The 15820-nt window shown below is 37.4% G+C and overlaps 1 protein-coding gene across 6 annotated transcripts in view; it reads left to right on the forward strand.

Moving 5' to 3' along the window:
• LOC140228659 (PDZ and LIM domain protein 5-like) overlaps positions 1-15820 on the forward strand; it is a 107993-nt gene that overhangs the window by 21862 nt on the left and 70311 nt on the right. For all 6 annotated transcript variants that reach the window (XM_072308910.1, XM_072308911.1, XM_072308912.1 and 3 more), the window contains exon 2: positions 3891-4042. In XM_072308910.1, the coding sequence (XP_072165011.1) occupies positions 3891-4042 (152 nt within the window). The remainder of the gene's footprint in view (positions 1-3890; positions 4043-15820) is intronic.

Below are 15820 nucleotides of genomic sequence, written 5' to 3' on the forward strand. Positions count from 1 at the left end.
AAAAAAACTTTTTAAAGATACAAATACACATACATAGTTTAAGAGATTGTCAGATTTTTTTCTTTTCCATTTTGCTATTGGTGGTTATTGAACATTTTTCCTGGACTCCTAAATACCTAAAAAAAATATTACCACAAAAATGTATGAAAATGACCTCCTGTAGGCCTAGATGTTGTAGACATACACCTGTCTATTTCTCCGAGAATGAGTAATTTTCAAACTTTGCATCATATCATATTACTGAAACCCTTTTTTAAGACAAATTGTATATGATGACAAACAAGAAAGTGACCAAGCTGCTGATTCACAATCTCACTTAGAGATCATGTAAGTGACCATAAATAATCTTGTTAGGGTTCGTAAAGTGCAGTAATGGCAAGTGTCAGTTTCAGACGACATCTTTCCTGAACAAGATGAAATAGATAGCTCTATCCTTTGGATAGATAGGTAGGTAGATAGACAGCCATGGCTTAGATAGATGGATGGAAAGAGAGTAAGAGGGAGAGAGAAAGGGGGAGGGAGAGAAAATTATTAAGATGAATGACATCAATATGCCATTTACACTGCAATGTACAGTAACAGCCTAGTCTCAAGTCCAGCTTCTTCCATTTTTTGTTTGGCAATGCTGACTTGAAAACCAGCTACATCTTTTAGGTTGCATTTGGACAGTGAATACCTGTGACTGTGTAAAGAAAAATCTTTTAGGGCACATGACATCAAAGTTTTGTAATTTCAAGGCTCTGTTATTCCCATCAACCCTGTTATAAAGTTACATTATCATAAGTCTTAATTTCATCGTCCTTGTATTGCAACATTGGGAATTTGCACTGGATGCGATGATCTTTGGAACAAGATAGAATAATTTTTCCAGCTCAAGGGAACACTATTTGCAATTTTGTGAAAGATTCTATCATATCCATAACATTTAAGTGCATGTGAGATATAGAAAATAGAAATCAATCGATGATCAAAATTTTCTTGTGACATTCTGGATAATGATGTGGTATTTTCTGTAACATTTATCACAGAGATAAATTCCCATGTATCCTGAACTTTGATAATAATCAAATGTTTGCATTTTATCCATTGTTTTCACACATTGTCAGTCCAGAGGAGCCAGAACAAATCTGGGGTTATATATAAAATTGTGACACATTGTTTTGTTTTATGAAAAGCTGAATGATGGATTCCTTAGAGAACCATTGCAATTGCTGGTACTCACTTTGAAATTGAGGACACAAGACCTCTATCTAAGCTATTAAAAGCAAAAGCAAGAGAGAGCTAACTGATAAAATTAATTTGTGTGTGCATGTGTGTTTAATTCATTCAAATGACTTTTCAGCCAATGCACCTTTTTCACCTTTGGTATTATTGTCTGTGCTGAGTTTCTGTGACTCTGTTGTCTGACATGTGCGTTGTTGGGTCACAAAGCTGAGGCTGACAGATCATCAGGCATGCGAGTAGCAGGCGCAGGAACCGTTCAGAGCGGGCAGACAACGTGTTTGCGTAAGAAGCTATTCCTGGACCTGTTGGTTAGCACCGAGACAGCTGTGTACATCTCTCTCTATCTCTCTGTGCCCCTCTGTAAGAGCTCAGGGGGAGATTCGCAAGACAGCATGCCTCAGAGAGATACGTAGCCTCCCGAAAAAGAAAGAAAGAAAGAAAGAAACTATACAGAGTGAATAATGTCCAAGGGCACTCCTGTATCATATTCCTTAGTTGTAGAGGGAGAGTCTGCTCCATACTCCAATTTACTAAGTTACAACGTAGAGTAAAGTGGAACAAACAAGACAGTGAAAATTGCATCATGGAACATTGGAAAATTATGATAAAGCTATGGAATCTTACAGTTTCATATTCAATCATGAAAAGAGTAGTATTGGTCTTCATTAAATGTATGTGCAGAGAAGATGAGGAGGTGTGTGTGGTCACAACCTCTTGTTACAGGTGTTTTATTGGTATGTTCATTAATATATGATGAAAATCATTTTCTTAAAAAAAAAAAAAATTATTTAGCAAGTGTTTTACCTCCTCCCTAATTATGAAGTTATCAGTGTGAAGTCATTGTAATGTTACAGTATATGATTATTTCAGGCAAGAGATAAATTTTTTTGCGTTTTTTTCTAAGGGAATGTAGTCAAGATTTGCATGCTGCTCAGAGAGAGCCTTTTTTTAGACAATGACCGTATCATCTCATCTGATTAACATATTTGAGTGTGATATGTGAATGTGACCAGTATTAGCACATCACAAAAACATGAAAATGTAAACTTCTGTTCTCTGATCTTTTGTTTCATTTCGTGAAATGTTCTCTTTTCTCTTTGGCTCCCTTTACCCTCTAATAATCAAAGTCAATTCTAGCAGAGACAAAGTTGTAATTCAAAGTCCATCCTCCACTTTTTTGTTTTGAAAACATTTTTCTTTTCCTGCGTGAGGATGAGGTCTTTTGATAACACTTCATTTTGACAGATGTTCCATGATGAGCAAACTGTCCAATCTGGTCTCTCGATATTTTGTCGAAGGAAAATAAAATGCTCTTGAAGTGTTTTGTTACATTTGCACTTTTGTCTCAGACTGAGATACATATTGTTGTGTGTGTTAGCTCACAGGTCCGTGCTTGAGTGTGTCACATTGTCATAATATTGATTAAACCTCCTTAAAACATCATAAGGGAACCGCTAATACTGTGATTGATATGGGTGGTTATTGAACAAGGGCAGAGGTGGTATCTCCAACAGACTAATCGGTGTTGCCATGGCAACACAGAGGGAAATCTCATCTGTTGGTCCAGAAAGGATGCAGGCCGTGTTCGCAAGTAGACCGCAGAGACATGTTGAGCGCATCTACCACATCGCCTGGTCCTTTATGGTCATGGGATGGGGGAGGGACGGTGGTGAAAGGATCTATTTCGAGAGGATTTGAAAATGATGAGAGTGGTGCTGACAGAAGTAGGTTTCTTCCCAAAGACAGATCAGCAAGCAGTGAAAAGTCGCTATTGAAGCACACATTGATGATGAATTGGCCGAGGCATTCTAATTTCCATTGTAATTTTCTAGAGAGGGAAAGAAATATGATGCTGCAAGATTTTTTTTTTGAGCATTCAGAACAATGCAGAGATGGGAAGCCATTGATGTTTTGTTTTGTTTTGTTTTGTTTTATTTTGTTTTTAATCTGGTTTCCTCAGTACATGTTTAGTCAATTGAGTTTGATCGACATCTTATCATATTTTTGAAAATTTTTCCAATGATGGTCCTAGTTTTCAGAAATCTCCTGTTCAAAAGTTATTTTGTACTCTTTTATGGCAGCAATCCTGTCGGCACATAACTGTAAACATATATATCAAAATGATTATAAGCTACCTTTATTGAGCACTGTCTTCAATGGCGGTGTTTTCCCTACTAACCAAACCCCTGTTTCTCTGTATCCAATCTTCATTCATGAAGTATCATTTTGGTTGTGCTTCCATGCAATTTGAATCACTCATTTGGCAAAGAAACATCAGTGTAATCATCTCAAATCTGCTCACGTGGGTGATGATGAAAGTTTCCTATTCATTCTTAATCATATGGTAACGCAATTAACCAAACATTTATAAAAATGCCTTCCAGAATCTTACCTGCATACTTACTTTCTTTTTCTTCTAAATCTACGAATTACACGTAAGTGCAGCGCTTCACAATATGTATTGATTGTGATTGTGGAGCTTGGAATTACAGTATAAGCATCGTTGTCATCATAATAATCATTGTTGTTTTTACAATCACTTTGATTTGTAAGAGCTTCTGCATATAGCATCCCAACTATACAGTGTGTCAGTACATTTGATGAAAGACAAGAAAAAAAAAAGAACATCAGCAATAACCTGATTCCATCTTCTTTATCCCAATTAGGTGACTCAAGGAAGTAAGGCTCATCGAGCAAACATCTTGGAGAATGACACAATCCTCGCTATCAATGGTCAAGATGTCAAGACGATGACCCATCTGGAGGCCCAGAACCTCATCAAGGGCATCTATGGAAACCTCTCATTCTCACTGGAGAGGTAAGTCATGCTCGCCCGACTAATCAAACTGAACCCCCATTGCTCTGATTCCACAAGTGGCCGCTTCGTCATGTTTCAAATGCAATGCATTTGCTGGGGTCCCATTAATGGATAATCCATTGATTGACTTAATTGCAATCAAACTAGAGTGGACTGCATCTGATTCATCGGAAGTAAAAGCTGGACAAGAAGAAGAAGGACGCAGAGAAGCACTGGTTGCATAATGTGATTTTTGATGTGTGGTGATTGTTTTAAAGATATCCACCATACTGTTCACTGCTGAATGTTTTCAGGTTCAACCCAGGCAACAAAGCCAGTATTTATCACAGAAATTGTGTTTTTGCAGTATTGGGCTTGTGGGGCTGAACAAAGCAGTCATTTTCATCCAAAGAGTTTTAAACTTTCCCGAAATGTGGGACAGGGAAATGCCATCATAATGAGCTCACATACAACAATGTACTGCTCTTAATGCGATGAACTTTGCAGTCTGGACTTTCCATTACTATTTTTAGCTGGTCTCTTTTTTTATGCATTTACAATGAGGTACCAGTTATATAAATGAGGTAGAATAGGCTGTCCCGGTAACCTCCTTTTAGTAGGGTTTCCCTCTCCCACATTTCTAGAACACATTTCTTCATGTAGTCAAGAGTTCACATGTTTTCTGTTGCACAAACGAGTGTCTCCGACCTCCCTGAAGAGGCATCCCTTTCAACAGCTGTGTAGGAAACCTCGTGGCCTGTCAGTCAAACAGACACCTCTGTGGGTGTGTTTATCAACTCACCACTGGTGCAGAATTAAGGTTTCCAAACAGCTTTCGGGGAGTTTTGGAAAGTGTGAATTTTTCCCTTTTAATGTGCACACAAAATGGATCCTCATTTGTTTCTTAAATTCACATTAAAGGTCTTGACTGCCATTAGTATGGGAGTTGTAAATATGGAAGAAGTGAATGTTCTGGAAAAGGAGGAGAAGCAATGTTTCATGCAGAAACCAAAGAAGGGTACTGTAAAACGAGAAATTTTCACGTGCATGAAGCTTTCGCGAATTTTGAGAGGAGCCTAGGTTTGCAAAAGTGAGATGCACAGAAGAGGTTGTGTCGACACAATGCATTGAATGCCAGTGGCAATTAGCGAATGTTACGTGCTGCGAAAAAGGCAGTCAGTTCCAGTTTGTGAAAGTTTCGTCCCTCAAATGTTTCTGGTTTTACAGTACCATATACTGTTTATGTTCTGATTTCTTGACAGCGACTGCTACTGTATACACCATATATTTAGCGAGTCTAAATTTTCACAAATCAGGACTTTCCGACAATTTCGCGAGTGGTTAGATTTGTGATTGTGGAGTACTCTACTGAATGGAGATATGTATATGTGTGTTTCACATTCATATCGGGATCACAGTCATTATTTTTGCGTCTTTAATTTCGCGAATAGCACCTGACTTGCAAAATTTGCGAAAATATAAACCTCGTGAAATATTCGGCATATTAGATTGTGCAGAGGTCAACCAATTGATCAACTCACTGTTATTGACATAGTCAAAACTCTTCTTTTTTTTTTTCATCCAGTTTTGCTTGCATTTGTCACTGCGATGCTGCTGGTATATCATGTAGTGTACACTCCCAACAGTGCCATGGCTCTATGTATGCCGTGTCAATACTGCGTGTCTATATCGAAAGAGACAGACAGCACACAATGTCACGTGTGTACAAAGTGCGTGTTACCGTCACCTCCGTGCTACCTCCGTGTTGAATTTAGCGTGCGGCAGCCACCACCCTTACCACAAATAGAACCCTACCCTGTCCCTCCCGTTTCCCCTTCGGGTGGCCCTGAATCCCCCAGGAGTTGCATTCCGACATACAAATGGTTGTCTGTGCAGGATGTTTTTTCCTTTCCTTCGCTAATGTTCATGCATAACAGCCGGTTAGAGCTCCTCGTGTGAACAATCTTCTTTTCAAGCTGTGTAATGCACAAAGTCTTTTCAATCTGTGTAATGCACAAAGTCTTTTCAAGCCGTGTAATGTGCAGTTTCTTTTCAAGCTGTGTAATGTGCAAAATGATTTGATTAAAAGTACATTCATTATCATCAGGGTTTAAACATGAAGTTGATTATAAAAGTTTAAAGAATTGTTCAAATTTGGAAATTTTCAGAAATAAAACTTTTCTACCTATCTGCCTGCAGTATCATCATTTCTTGTTGCTCTTCACCTGATCACACTTTCACAGATTTGCTTTCACGCCACAATCATTCAAAACAAATTGTCGTGAAAGTTAACTACCATTTACAAGCGAAATGTCGTAACTTGGCCTCCAAACCTTTGCAGGACAAGATGGGATAACTGTTCATAGAATGATAATGCATGAGAATGCAAATAGTGATGTAGGCTATTCATGAGCACATATTATCCTTGCAGTACCACAGTGCAATATGAAACTGAAACGCTTTGCAGGAGTATTCATAAGGGTCATTCAGTTACAGGGTCAGATGTTTCCCCATACATGGGTAAAGACTAATAACAAGTGGTCTGTTGTACATGCAAATGTAATGAATGACATGACTAAGAATAGCAGCTGGATTTGTCTGTGTAGGAAAGGAAGAAGGAAGTATGTGTGTCTTTGTTTTTCTTAATTCTAAGAACTCAAGACCATGCTTTAGACAGTGAAAACAGACAATCTAAACCATACAAAAGGTGGGGGGTTTGGGTTTTTTTTTTTTTTAAAGTCAAATTCTACTGGTAGGCCTACATGTGTCTCCTGAAAAGATTTGGATGAGGATTTTAGCTTGTAAACATGCTTCATTTTTTTAGAGCTTGTGTAAAAAAATGCCCTGTGCAGTGCTAACTGTCACTTATCTTTGTCATAGAAATGGTAATGACACATTTGGTATCAATGGTCATGTGGTCATAACCTTGAATTATTATTATTTTACCCCACCCCCCCAAAAAAAAGAAAGAAAAGAAAAACAAACCCCAAAACAAACAACAACAACAACTAGTTATATATATCTGCCTCCCTGCCAGAGGTAATCACTGTAATTATGTATTCTTCATATTTTTTTAAAGTATCGTTTTCTTTTGGATATTGGTCTGTCTTTCTGCCTGTCTGTCACCCCGTCTGTCTGTTTGTCCTAGCATGCATCAGTTCATTCATGAGATACTTTAAAATGCCCATGGAGAATATTGTTCCTACTTAGCCATGATATGAGATATGATAGATACACTGATTAGAGTAAGGACAAACCATTAGTTACAGGGGCACAAAAATAGAATGAAAAGGTCACAGTACACTTTCCTTTCAAATATAATACTGCTTTCCATGCACTAATGTACCAGGGAACAAAAAATAAAAGGAAAACAATTTGAATGCATCTAAAGAAGTAACTCTATATCTTGAAAATTGTATGAGTTTTTTTTTATGTATTTAGTAATTCACTCAGCAGATACCATTTTGACCGTATACACTAAAATTTGTATAATTATGCCAAGCTCTAGCACATGAACATTTTGGAAAATGCTGAAAGCTTCCACAATTTACAGGTCAATGCATGCAGAACCACATACATTGTAGGATTTCTGACCAGCTTCCAATGTTGTGAAGTATATGGGTAAATTTCTTAGTACTGTAGGTTAGAATCAGCAAGCATCACTTAAAGGGATTGTATAGTTTTAGTTGAGGCCTAACTTCAGGTTTCTAACATTTCTTGGTGAGATAATGAGAAACCTCTTATGAAATATGAAAGGGCATGTAATTCTATGAAGAATTCAACATTTATTTTATGAAAGTTGGTTTTGAAATGGTTGAGATATCCAAAACAGAGCGATTCTAATAAAAGGCGGGACCCACCTTTTATTATGATCACTTTGTTTTGCTTTGTTTTCGGATGTTTCAGCCATTCCAAACCCGATTTTCATCAAAGAAACTTTGAATTCCTCGTAAAATGGTATGCTCTGTACTGTTTTATAAGTGTTTTCTTGGTATCTCGCAAAAAGTTAAAAGCCCAATTCTCATCTCCACCAATACTGTACCATCCCTTTAACAAGAACTATCAGGGATTTTGAAATAATGATTCACATCATCATGTGATACCACAATGTATGGAAGGCTTTTGATAAAATGAGGTTGTAAGAAAAATAAAATCCCTTTTACAGTGATCGGCCTTTCAAAGCACCAAAGGATAGTCCATTACACATGAATGAGCGGAGATAATGCAGAGATCCATAATACATATATCATTCGCATCAGATAATGCAAAAATCCAAGTTATCGTTTGCATAGATAATGCAAATATCTGTTATCATTCGCATATGATGAAGACTGCTCAGTGTGCTAAACATAGCCCACGTGAGCCCTGACAAACACACACACACACAAACACACACACACGGAGTCAGTGCGTACAATGTTTATTTGCTGGTAATTGATTAGTGCTGTGGGTAATGAGACCACTGTAATGAGAGATGATTGGTCTGTTTATTGACATTAATATAGTTCTCCAGCCTCTGTGTGCTGGGACAAATAGCGGACTCTTGCGTCGTCGGGGCCCTGAGGTTGTTTGTAACTTGTCTGCTTGTGTGGCTGCATATACTTCTGTTCGAGGTTTTCTTCCCTTTCTCATGCTTCTTCTTCTTCATCATCATCTCTTCTTTCTTACCTTTGTATTTCTTTTTATTACTCTCAGCTTTTTCATTTTCTGTCATTCTTTTTCTTCAAAAACTTTGTCTCCTTTCTCTTTCATCTTCTTCTTTATGTTGTCTTTCTTTCCTTCCTGTCATTCTCATTCTCTCTCTCTCCCTCCTTCTGTATTTTCTATTTCCTTTTCACTTTCTTTCTTGATTTTCTTTTTTTTGTCCTTCATCTAGTCATAAACATTTGAGCAATACTGTCATTATTGATTATTACCATGTTTTAATATATTTTTATCATTACATTCATTGTTTTTAAAAATGCTGCAAGACTATACCCACAGCTGTCTTGTTCAAATGTATGGAACTAAACCCAGGTCCAGTGTATTTCATGTATACACATGTACATAAAATGAAAATGAACATCATGCCCTTGTAGAATGTCACATTGTGTGTCCATGACTTGTAGGGATAATGCCAGGCACAGGTACTGATGACATAAAATACCCAGCTACATGTATCTGTAAATCATCAGCCCGGAATCTAGTTGACACCAAAAGACATTTGTCAGTCTATGGAATGATAGTGGATGTGGATGTGGTCTGCTCAATCAGTCCTTTCGAATTCCAAATTCAGCATCGTTTAGAAAAGTAAACCTCTCTCATCTCCCCCAAATTACTCTGTGATGTATTTCTCTCTTGAAATTTCAAAAATATTAAGTCATAAATGGGAAAGATTTTTTTTTTTCTAGTGAATTTTGCAAAGATGTTTGGGATGATGGCAGATATCACAAAATGGTGGATGGCATCGTGTATCACTGCAAGAGGAGGACTTTTGAGTTTGGCATGATGACTAGGACTGTTTTCACTCGAACAGAATAACCTAATTGCAATGCTGAATTACAATTACGCTGTTAGAAGTTTCGTCCATATGCACAATCAAGAAAAACTTTGTGTATTCTGTGATTTTGCATTTCTGAGAGAGGAGAAGAGGTGTGGCTTCTTTTGGGGTTACCAATTAATTACTCTTGAACCGATTACACAAAGCCATACAAGTGGTAAATAGCACTTTGATATCATATTCTCTTTTTCCTATTTGGCTGGACTCACATGGTACTAGCATTATCTGTGAGTAGACTCTACTTTACTGATGGCAGTATTTCTTCTTAAATGTTCACCCTTCTTTCGTGAAGAGGTAGGTAAAAAAGCTTCCATGCACAAATTCAGTGTTCATACACGTTGCTTTAAAATCTGATGATACCAAAAATCAGGCTCACCCTCTTTGCACTCATGATATGGAAACTGGTCCAAGGTGTGAAAGTGGTCTAGGTGACGTCCCCACTGAGCACTGAGATGCAGTATTCCATCGTTTGATTGAGGCAAATGCATGCAGGGTACTGACAGTGTTTATCTCCAATTACGTTTGGAAGTGATCAAAATAGAGTCCATTCCTCAGGGAAAGTGACAGGGGCGTGGTGAGAGCGAGTTCTTGGTTCGGGATTGATGCATCGGAGGCATTCAGGGTTTAATGATGGAGTGTGATGTCTTGTTTATTTAGGGATTCTGACATGTATTGTGACATATGAAATGAAGAGATATTGGTATAGAGGAATCATAAACTAGTGTGTCATGAAATATTCATAAAACTCAGTGCAGGAGCATCTTTTCCCTACTCTTCTACATGTACATTATACATGCAATGACATTGTTAGCGACTGTATAATGATAATGATAATATTAATGTGCATTTATAGTGTGCTGTATCTATTATGTACAATACTCTTGATGCATGAGAGCGTGCGTATAAAGGCATTAGCATGCTATACTTACAAAACAACAGCAAGAAGTGGTACATTTCTGAAAATGAAATGTTATGTGAAAATCAACCAAAAACTACAATCAAACAGTTATGATTTGAGGAAAGTTACAAAATGGGTGTATGAAGGGTCCTGTTGGATATCATTCATATGTCATGATTCATATTATGTTATGATTCATATGTAGGCCTACCTTAAACTTGAATGAGAGAATGAAATTGGATTAGAAAAATATATTGCAGAATGTCTACCTTTGATATTTATTTATAGTGGTGGGGAAAGGAGATATCTTTACTAATCCTTTAGTAGTAACATGAGTATTTAATCCTTTAGTAGTAGTAATGTGAGTATTTAAAGGGAAGTCACAGACTTTTAAGTCCCCATCTAGGACACCAGGAAGTCCTATGAAGACGTCACTATGATGGGTCCTCGTGAGAAGGGTGTCTAACTTACCCCCCTCAGTTGCTGAATTCACTCCATTACTGGCCCCTTCTTTTCCACCTCCACTGTAACCCCTCCCCTCCCCCTCCCCTCCTCTTCCCATCTTCAAACTCCCCTGGAGTCCTTTCCGGCTTCTTCTTTCAATGAACCCCATTGACGAATCGATGCTGTTCAGCCGGCATACCAGGCGTGCATGCCATCGGAGGGTTGTGCAGACAGTGCCGGGTGCTACGCCCATAAAAGGAACTCGGCTCCCCCGTACAAAAAAGCAGAGTTCAAACGGGTCGAGATAAAAGCGGTCAGTCCATTCCGCCAGTCCTACAGGAGATGAGGGGGTAATGGGGTGCATCCCCAAAATTTCTACCAGGTAGTATTTATGATGATGAGGCTCTGAACTGTATCAAAATTAGTCATCGAGTGCAAAATGTATTCAAGCTAAAAGTTTTATGGGACATTCCAGATCATGGATATAAAATCAAATATTCATAAAATATTAATGCAATCTTGAAGTGGGTACTGATTTTTGTTTGTCATATATTCTATCTTTTCTTTCAGTTAAACATCACTTGTATCCAATCTTATCTCATGTGGTAATCACCTTGTCAAGAAACAATTTATTTTCCTTTTTTTAATGGTCATTTCATTGGCATTGGGAAATAGGGATGATATAAAAAATGCCTGCTCTCAGTCAAAAGTTTTGGTGATAATAACAATAATTTTTGTTCTGACTAATTGATTGAGGAAATTTGACATCTTGCAGAGTGAAAAGTAATGAATATCACATAAAAGTAGAGAAACTTGCTGCAAGTTACGTGTGCCATGAAATACAGACATGGATGTGAATTTGTGGGACTGTGGCTAGTCAATTGTAACAATATGTATGAGCTATATTGTTTTTCAAAGGTTGTCAGAGCCAGTCTTAACACAGTTTTCTCATTGGTCAAAGTTTTTCCTTCACACTTGCTTTTAATTTATACCTTCCTTTACGTGATCTTGAAATATGAATGAATTGAAACCATGGCATGGTTCCTTCTAGCCTGGCAGTCTTTCAAAATTGTAGTGGGGCATTAAATCTGGATTAGGAGCATACCAGAATATAAGCAGATTAAGCTTTGCTATGCTCCATGAAGGATCTCTTTTTCCTGTGAACTCCAACCCTGTGTCTGGCCTGTTCTTAAATACTGTCCCAGCTCAGAATACCAATTCACACGTGTACACACAAAATGACTGTTTCTAAGAAATCGTGTTTTGGTGGTTTTTTTTTTCAAAGCAAAGCAAAAACATTTAATTCCTGTCTGTAGACACCAAAAACTCATTGACATCTTGTGGCATGAAACTTTTGTGAACTGTCTCTGGCATTCAGTGCTTTGTTCGGAGAAAGCCTTTCACATGCATTTTACTTTATAGGCAAATCTTGGCTCCTTGCAAAATTTGTGAAAAAAAAAAGCAAAGATTTCTAGTTTTAGAGTAGGCCCTATTTGTTATGCTGATTGCACTTGTGGGAATCAATCTATCTTTGTAATATTCTGACAAATTCATTTGTTTAACATCTGCTTCAACCAGCGTGAAGACTGAAGACGTACTGTGTGTGACATGTTCGCATTTAACTACATTGTAATCTTCAACCTGCCCTATTCCTCCTTTGCAGCAGAGTCGTAACTCGTGCAAGCATCCTGTGTGAGTGAAACTGTGTAGAGACAGATGAACTTATTTTAGTACAGACTGGCTAATGTCATTTTTATAGATATACCTTACTTGATGAATCCTCAATTCTGATTGGCTGAAATTGGGGCCATGAATTCAACAATTGCCTACAGCCTCATAGTATCAGGGAGGCTTCTCTTCCCACCTCCCTGATAGTATCCAAACTTCCCCATAGTGTTATATTGCCCCATATTACTAAACTACCCTCTTTTGGTACATATTGTAGTAGTATGTCTTCTGTAAATGTTTGGCTTCCATGGTGTTAGAGGTGACTCTTGTCTGTCATAACATGGTCGCGATCGATCAACCGAGTAGAAGGCAAAATGGATGTGGACTGCTTTTATTTGCAGCATTGTTGATATTGCTCCTCCATGCTATAACCCTTAGAGCAAGCTCCTTGGGTCATGGCATGGGGTTGAGATCCCTCGGTCAGTGCAATAATATCAATATTGCCCTGAAAAGCAGTCCATGTACATTTCATTTTCATTTTTTAGCTAAATGGTAAATCCAACATTTTGAGTGTTTAAACTTAACATTGACAAAAGGTTTGAGGATTGACAACATTTATATTGTTGATTTACTATTTCATTTTTAGAGTGTATTATCTATATATTACTGTTTACAGAGTGTATGTTTCTTCAAGGATATAGACTCAATACATTTGTATGCAATTGTTGCAATGAAGCAGACTTTATATTTGTCTGCTGTATTGATATTTAATCAATTTGTCAAGTGATGCCTGAAAAATTACCTTCATAAATCATATCCATCATCACCACCATGAGAAGGTCATTATCTATATGGAGTGAGTGTATGTAGGCACGTAGAGAAAACAGCTGTCTATGTTCTGACAGCGAACCCAGGGTGATTACAGCTGGTCTGCGTGCAAACTGAACATGAAGTGTGATGTGTATTAAATACAACAATACAACAAAGACTTTGTTTGTTTACATAGAGGTGTTGGTATATGAAAGGGATCCCGGTATAAATCAGATCTCATTTCAGGTCACGTAAAAAGGGTGGTATGGCAAGTTCATATATACAACTGTATCTTTATACCATCAGTTTGTAGCTGAGGCTGCTGGTATAGCACATGAAACTGATCTCTTTGTGTGTTATGGTCTAGGAAACAGGATGCGTGGTCTGTGTCTATAGTTCAAACAAGAGGAAGTCAATTAAGAAAAGCATGATTTTATTATTCTTTTTTTTTTGGGGGGGGGGGATACTTGTTCAGATAAATAAAACTTATAAAAATCATGATTTTGTCCCATTCTCTATTATGCATGTTTCATATCATAATGAGTATTTGCCAAGTTTTACAGTAGGTCTCTTGGCAATGTTTCATCAAGGAACACCAAAATCATTTTCAGTGACATAATTTTTGCTACTTTGCATAGCAACCACAGAGCGCTTGCAGGTGATTGGTTTTCCCCTAGCCATTGCTGTGGTACAATGTAGATGACAGCTGATTGCTTCTTTCCCAGCCATTGCCGTGACAGATGAAATCATCACAGTTTTTGTAAATATTCAAAGACAAAGCCCTGGTTAGCAATATCGACATGATGGAGATCCTGAAACAGCCAATGGTGTAAACTGTGATTCTAATTTTACAGGAGTAATTGAATTAGATTTTTATTTTGGAGGGGGAAGGTGATGAGGCAAAAGGTTGTTATTAGATTTAAAAAAGAATGTGATTGGCTTTTAGGAGTGGACATACTAGAGATGCTTCATATAATTCTTTCGCCCATCTCCCCCCCCCCTCCAAAAAAAGATATGTTTTTACTTTCGCTTACGGCTAAGAATAGAAATTGTACTGACTTTCCCAATTTAGTCATGTCTCATAAATATTTTTAGCATGCATCATCTGAGATGTTTATGTCAAGTTAATACCTTGGTATTTAGTGTGTCAATACCAGAATCAAGCCAGATTCATTGTATATCATGGGCTTGTGACAGCCGACTGGGCTGACATGTTTGTGGCCGCACCGTAGTTTCCTATGGTAGCATCAAATAGGCACTATAAAAAGAGCTGGCAATAAACAGGTAATCACTGCACAGCGGGTGCTATCCCAGCAACGCACTCGTGCGTGGAATAACGATCGTGGGCAGGCTGATGAGAGTCTTTGCCATGAATGTCATCGTTGTGATGTATGCCTCGCTGTCTACCAGTGTAATCATTCTTCCTCAGGAATTATGCCTCTGACACGCATTTATAAATTTTGTTTTGAAGCCTGAAATGGTCTCATGCATATTAAAGTGTTCAAGTTACCCTTCCATGTCTACAGTATAGGAGAAAGCCTTACCCAAAAGTGCCGCATTCAAAATATGACACATTCTTTATATCTTTGACATGATTTTAAAAATAAGAACAGATACACGCTTTCAAATGTACGTGAATTTGGTACTTTCTATGTAAACAATACAATAGATATTGGATTGAGAAAAATAATCTAATACTGACTTATTTGGAATCATAGATATGTTTATGTATTGTAAATCATAGGGTACATTATTCTTTTAAATGCCTCCTTCAACTTTCCTGCCCAAGGACAGAATATTTAAAAGAAATTCTTTTGCATATGTCTGAGCCAGTTTGTTTAATGTACTCCCTGTTAAAGGAATAGAAAAGTTTCTGTTGAAATGGGGTTTGATGATGATTTTTTTTTTGAGCTAATGAAAATTGTTTTTGGAATGGCAGAGATATCCAATAAAGGTGGTTATTAGGATCCCTTTAGTTTACTCTGTTTTTGGATATCTCAGCCATTTCAAAACCGATTTTCATCAAATAAACTTTGAATTCCTATTAGAATTGTAGACTTCTTAACATTTCGTCAAGTGGCTTCTAAATATCTCACAAAAAGTTAAAAGCTGTATTTTCACTTTTACCAATACTATACCATCCCTTTCATGTTCAAACATGTACATCCCTTTACAGATTTGAAAAATGATGTGAAGTCATATGTAGTTAAAAATCAATTGATTTGTAACAGTGCTATATACATGACATTGTATCTATATCTACATATGCTTGTTTATCATTACTCCACTTTCGATGTCAGTAGTTTGCAATGTGACATAAAGCTGTATTGTGTATTTTCATGTAGAATAATACTGTTGCTACTGCAGGGCGCCTTTGTTAAGCAGTTTTACAAACCTGACAGGCCAATCCTCCATGAGGATGAAATAAAGAAAACAAAAT

This window comes from Diadema setosum, chromosome 5 (genome assembly GCF_964275005.1).
Source record: "Diadema setosum chromosome 5, eeDiaSeto1, whole genome shotgun sequence".
Lineage (NCBI taxonomy): Eukaryota > Metazoa > Echinodermata > Echinoidea > Diadematoida > Diadematidae > Diadema > Diadema setosum.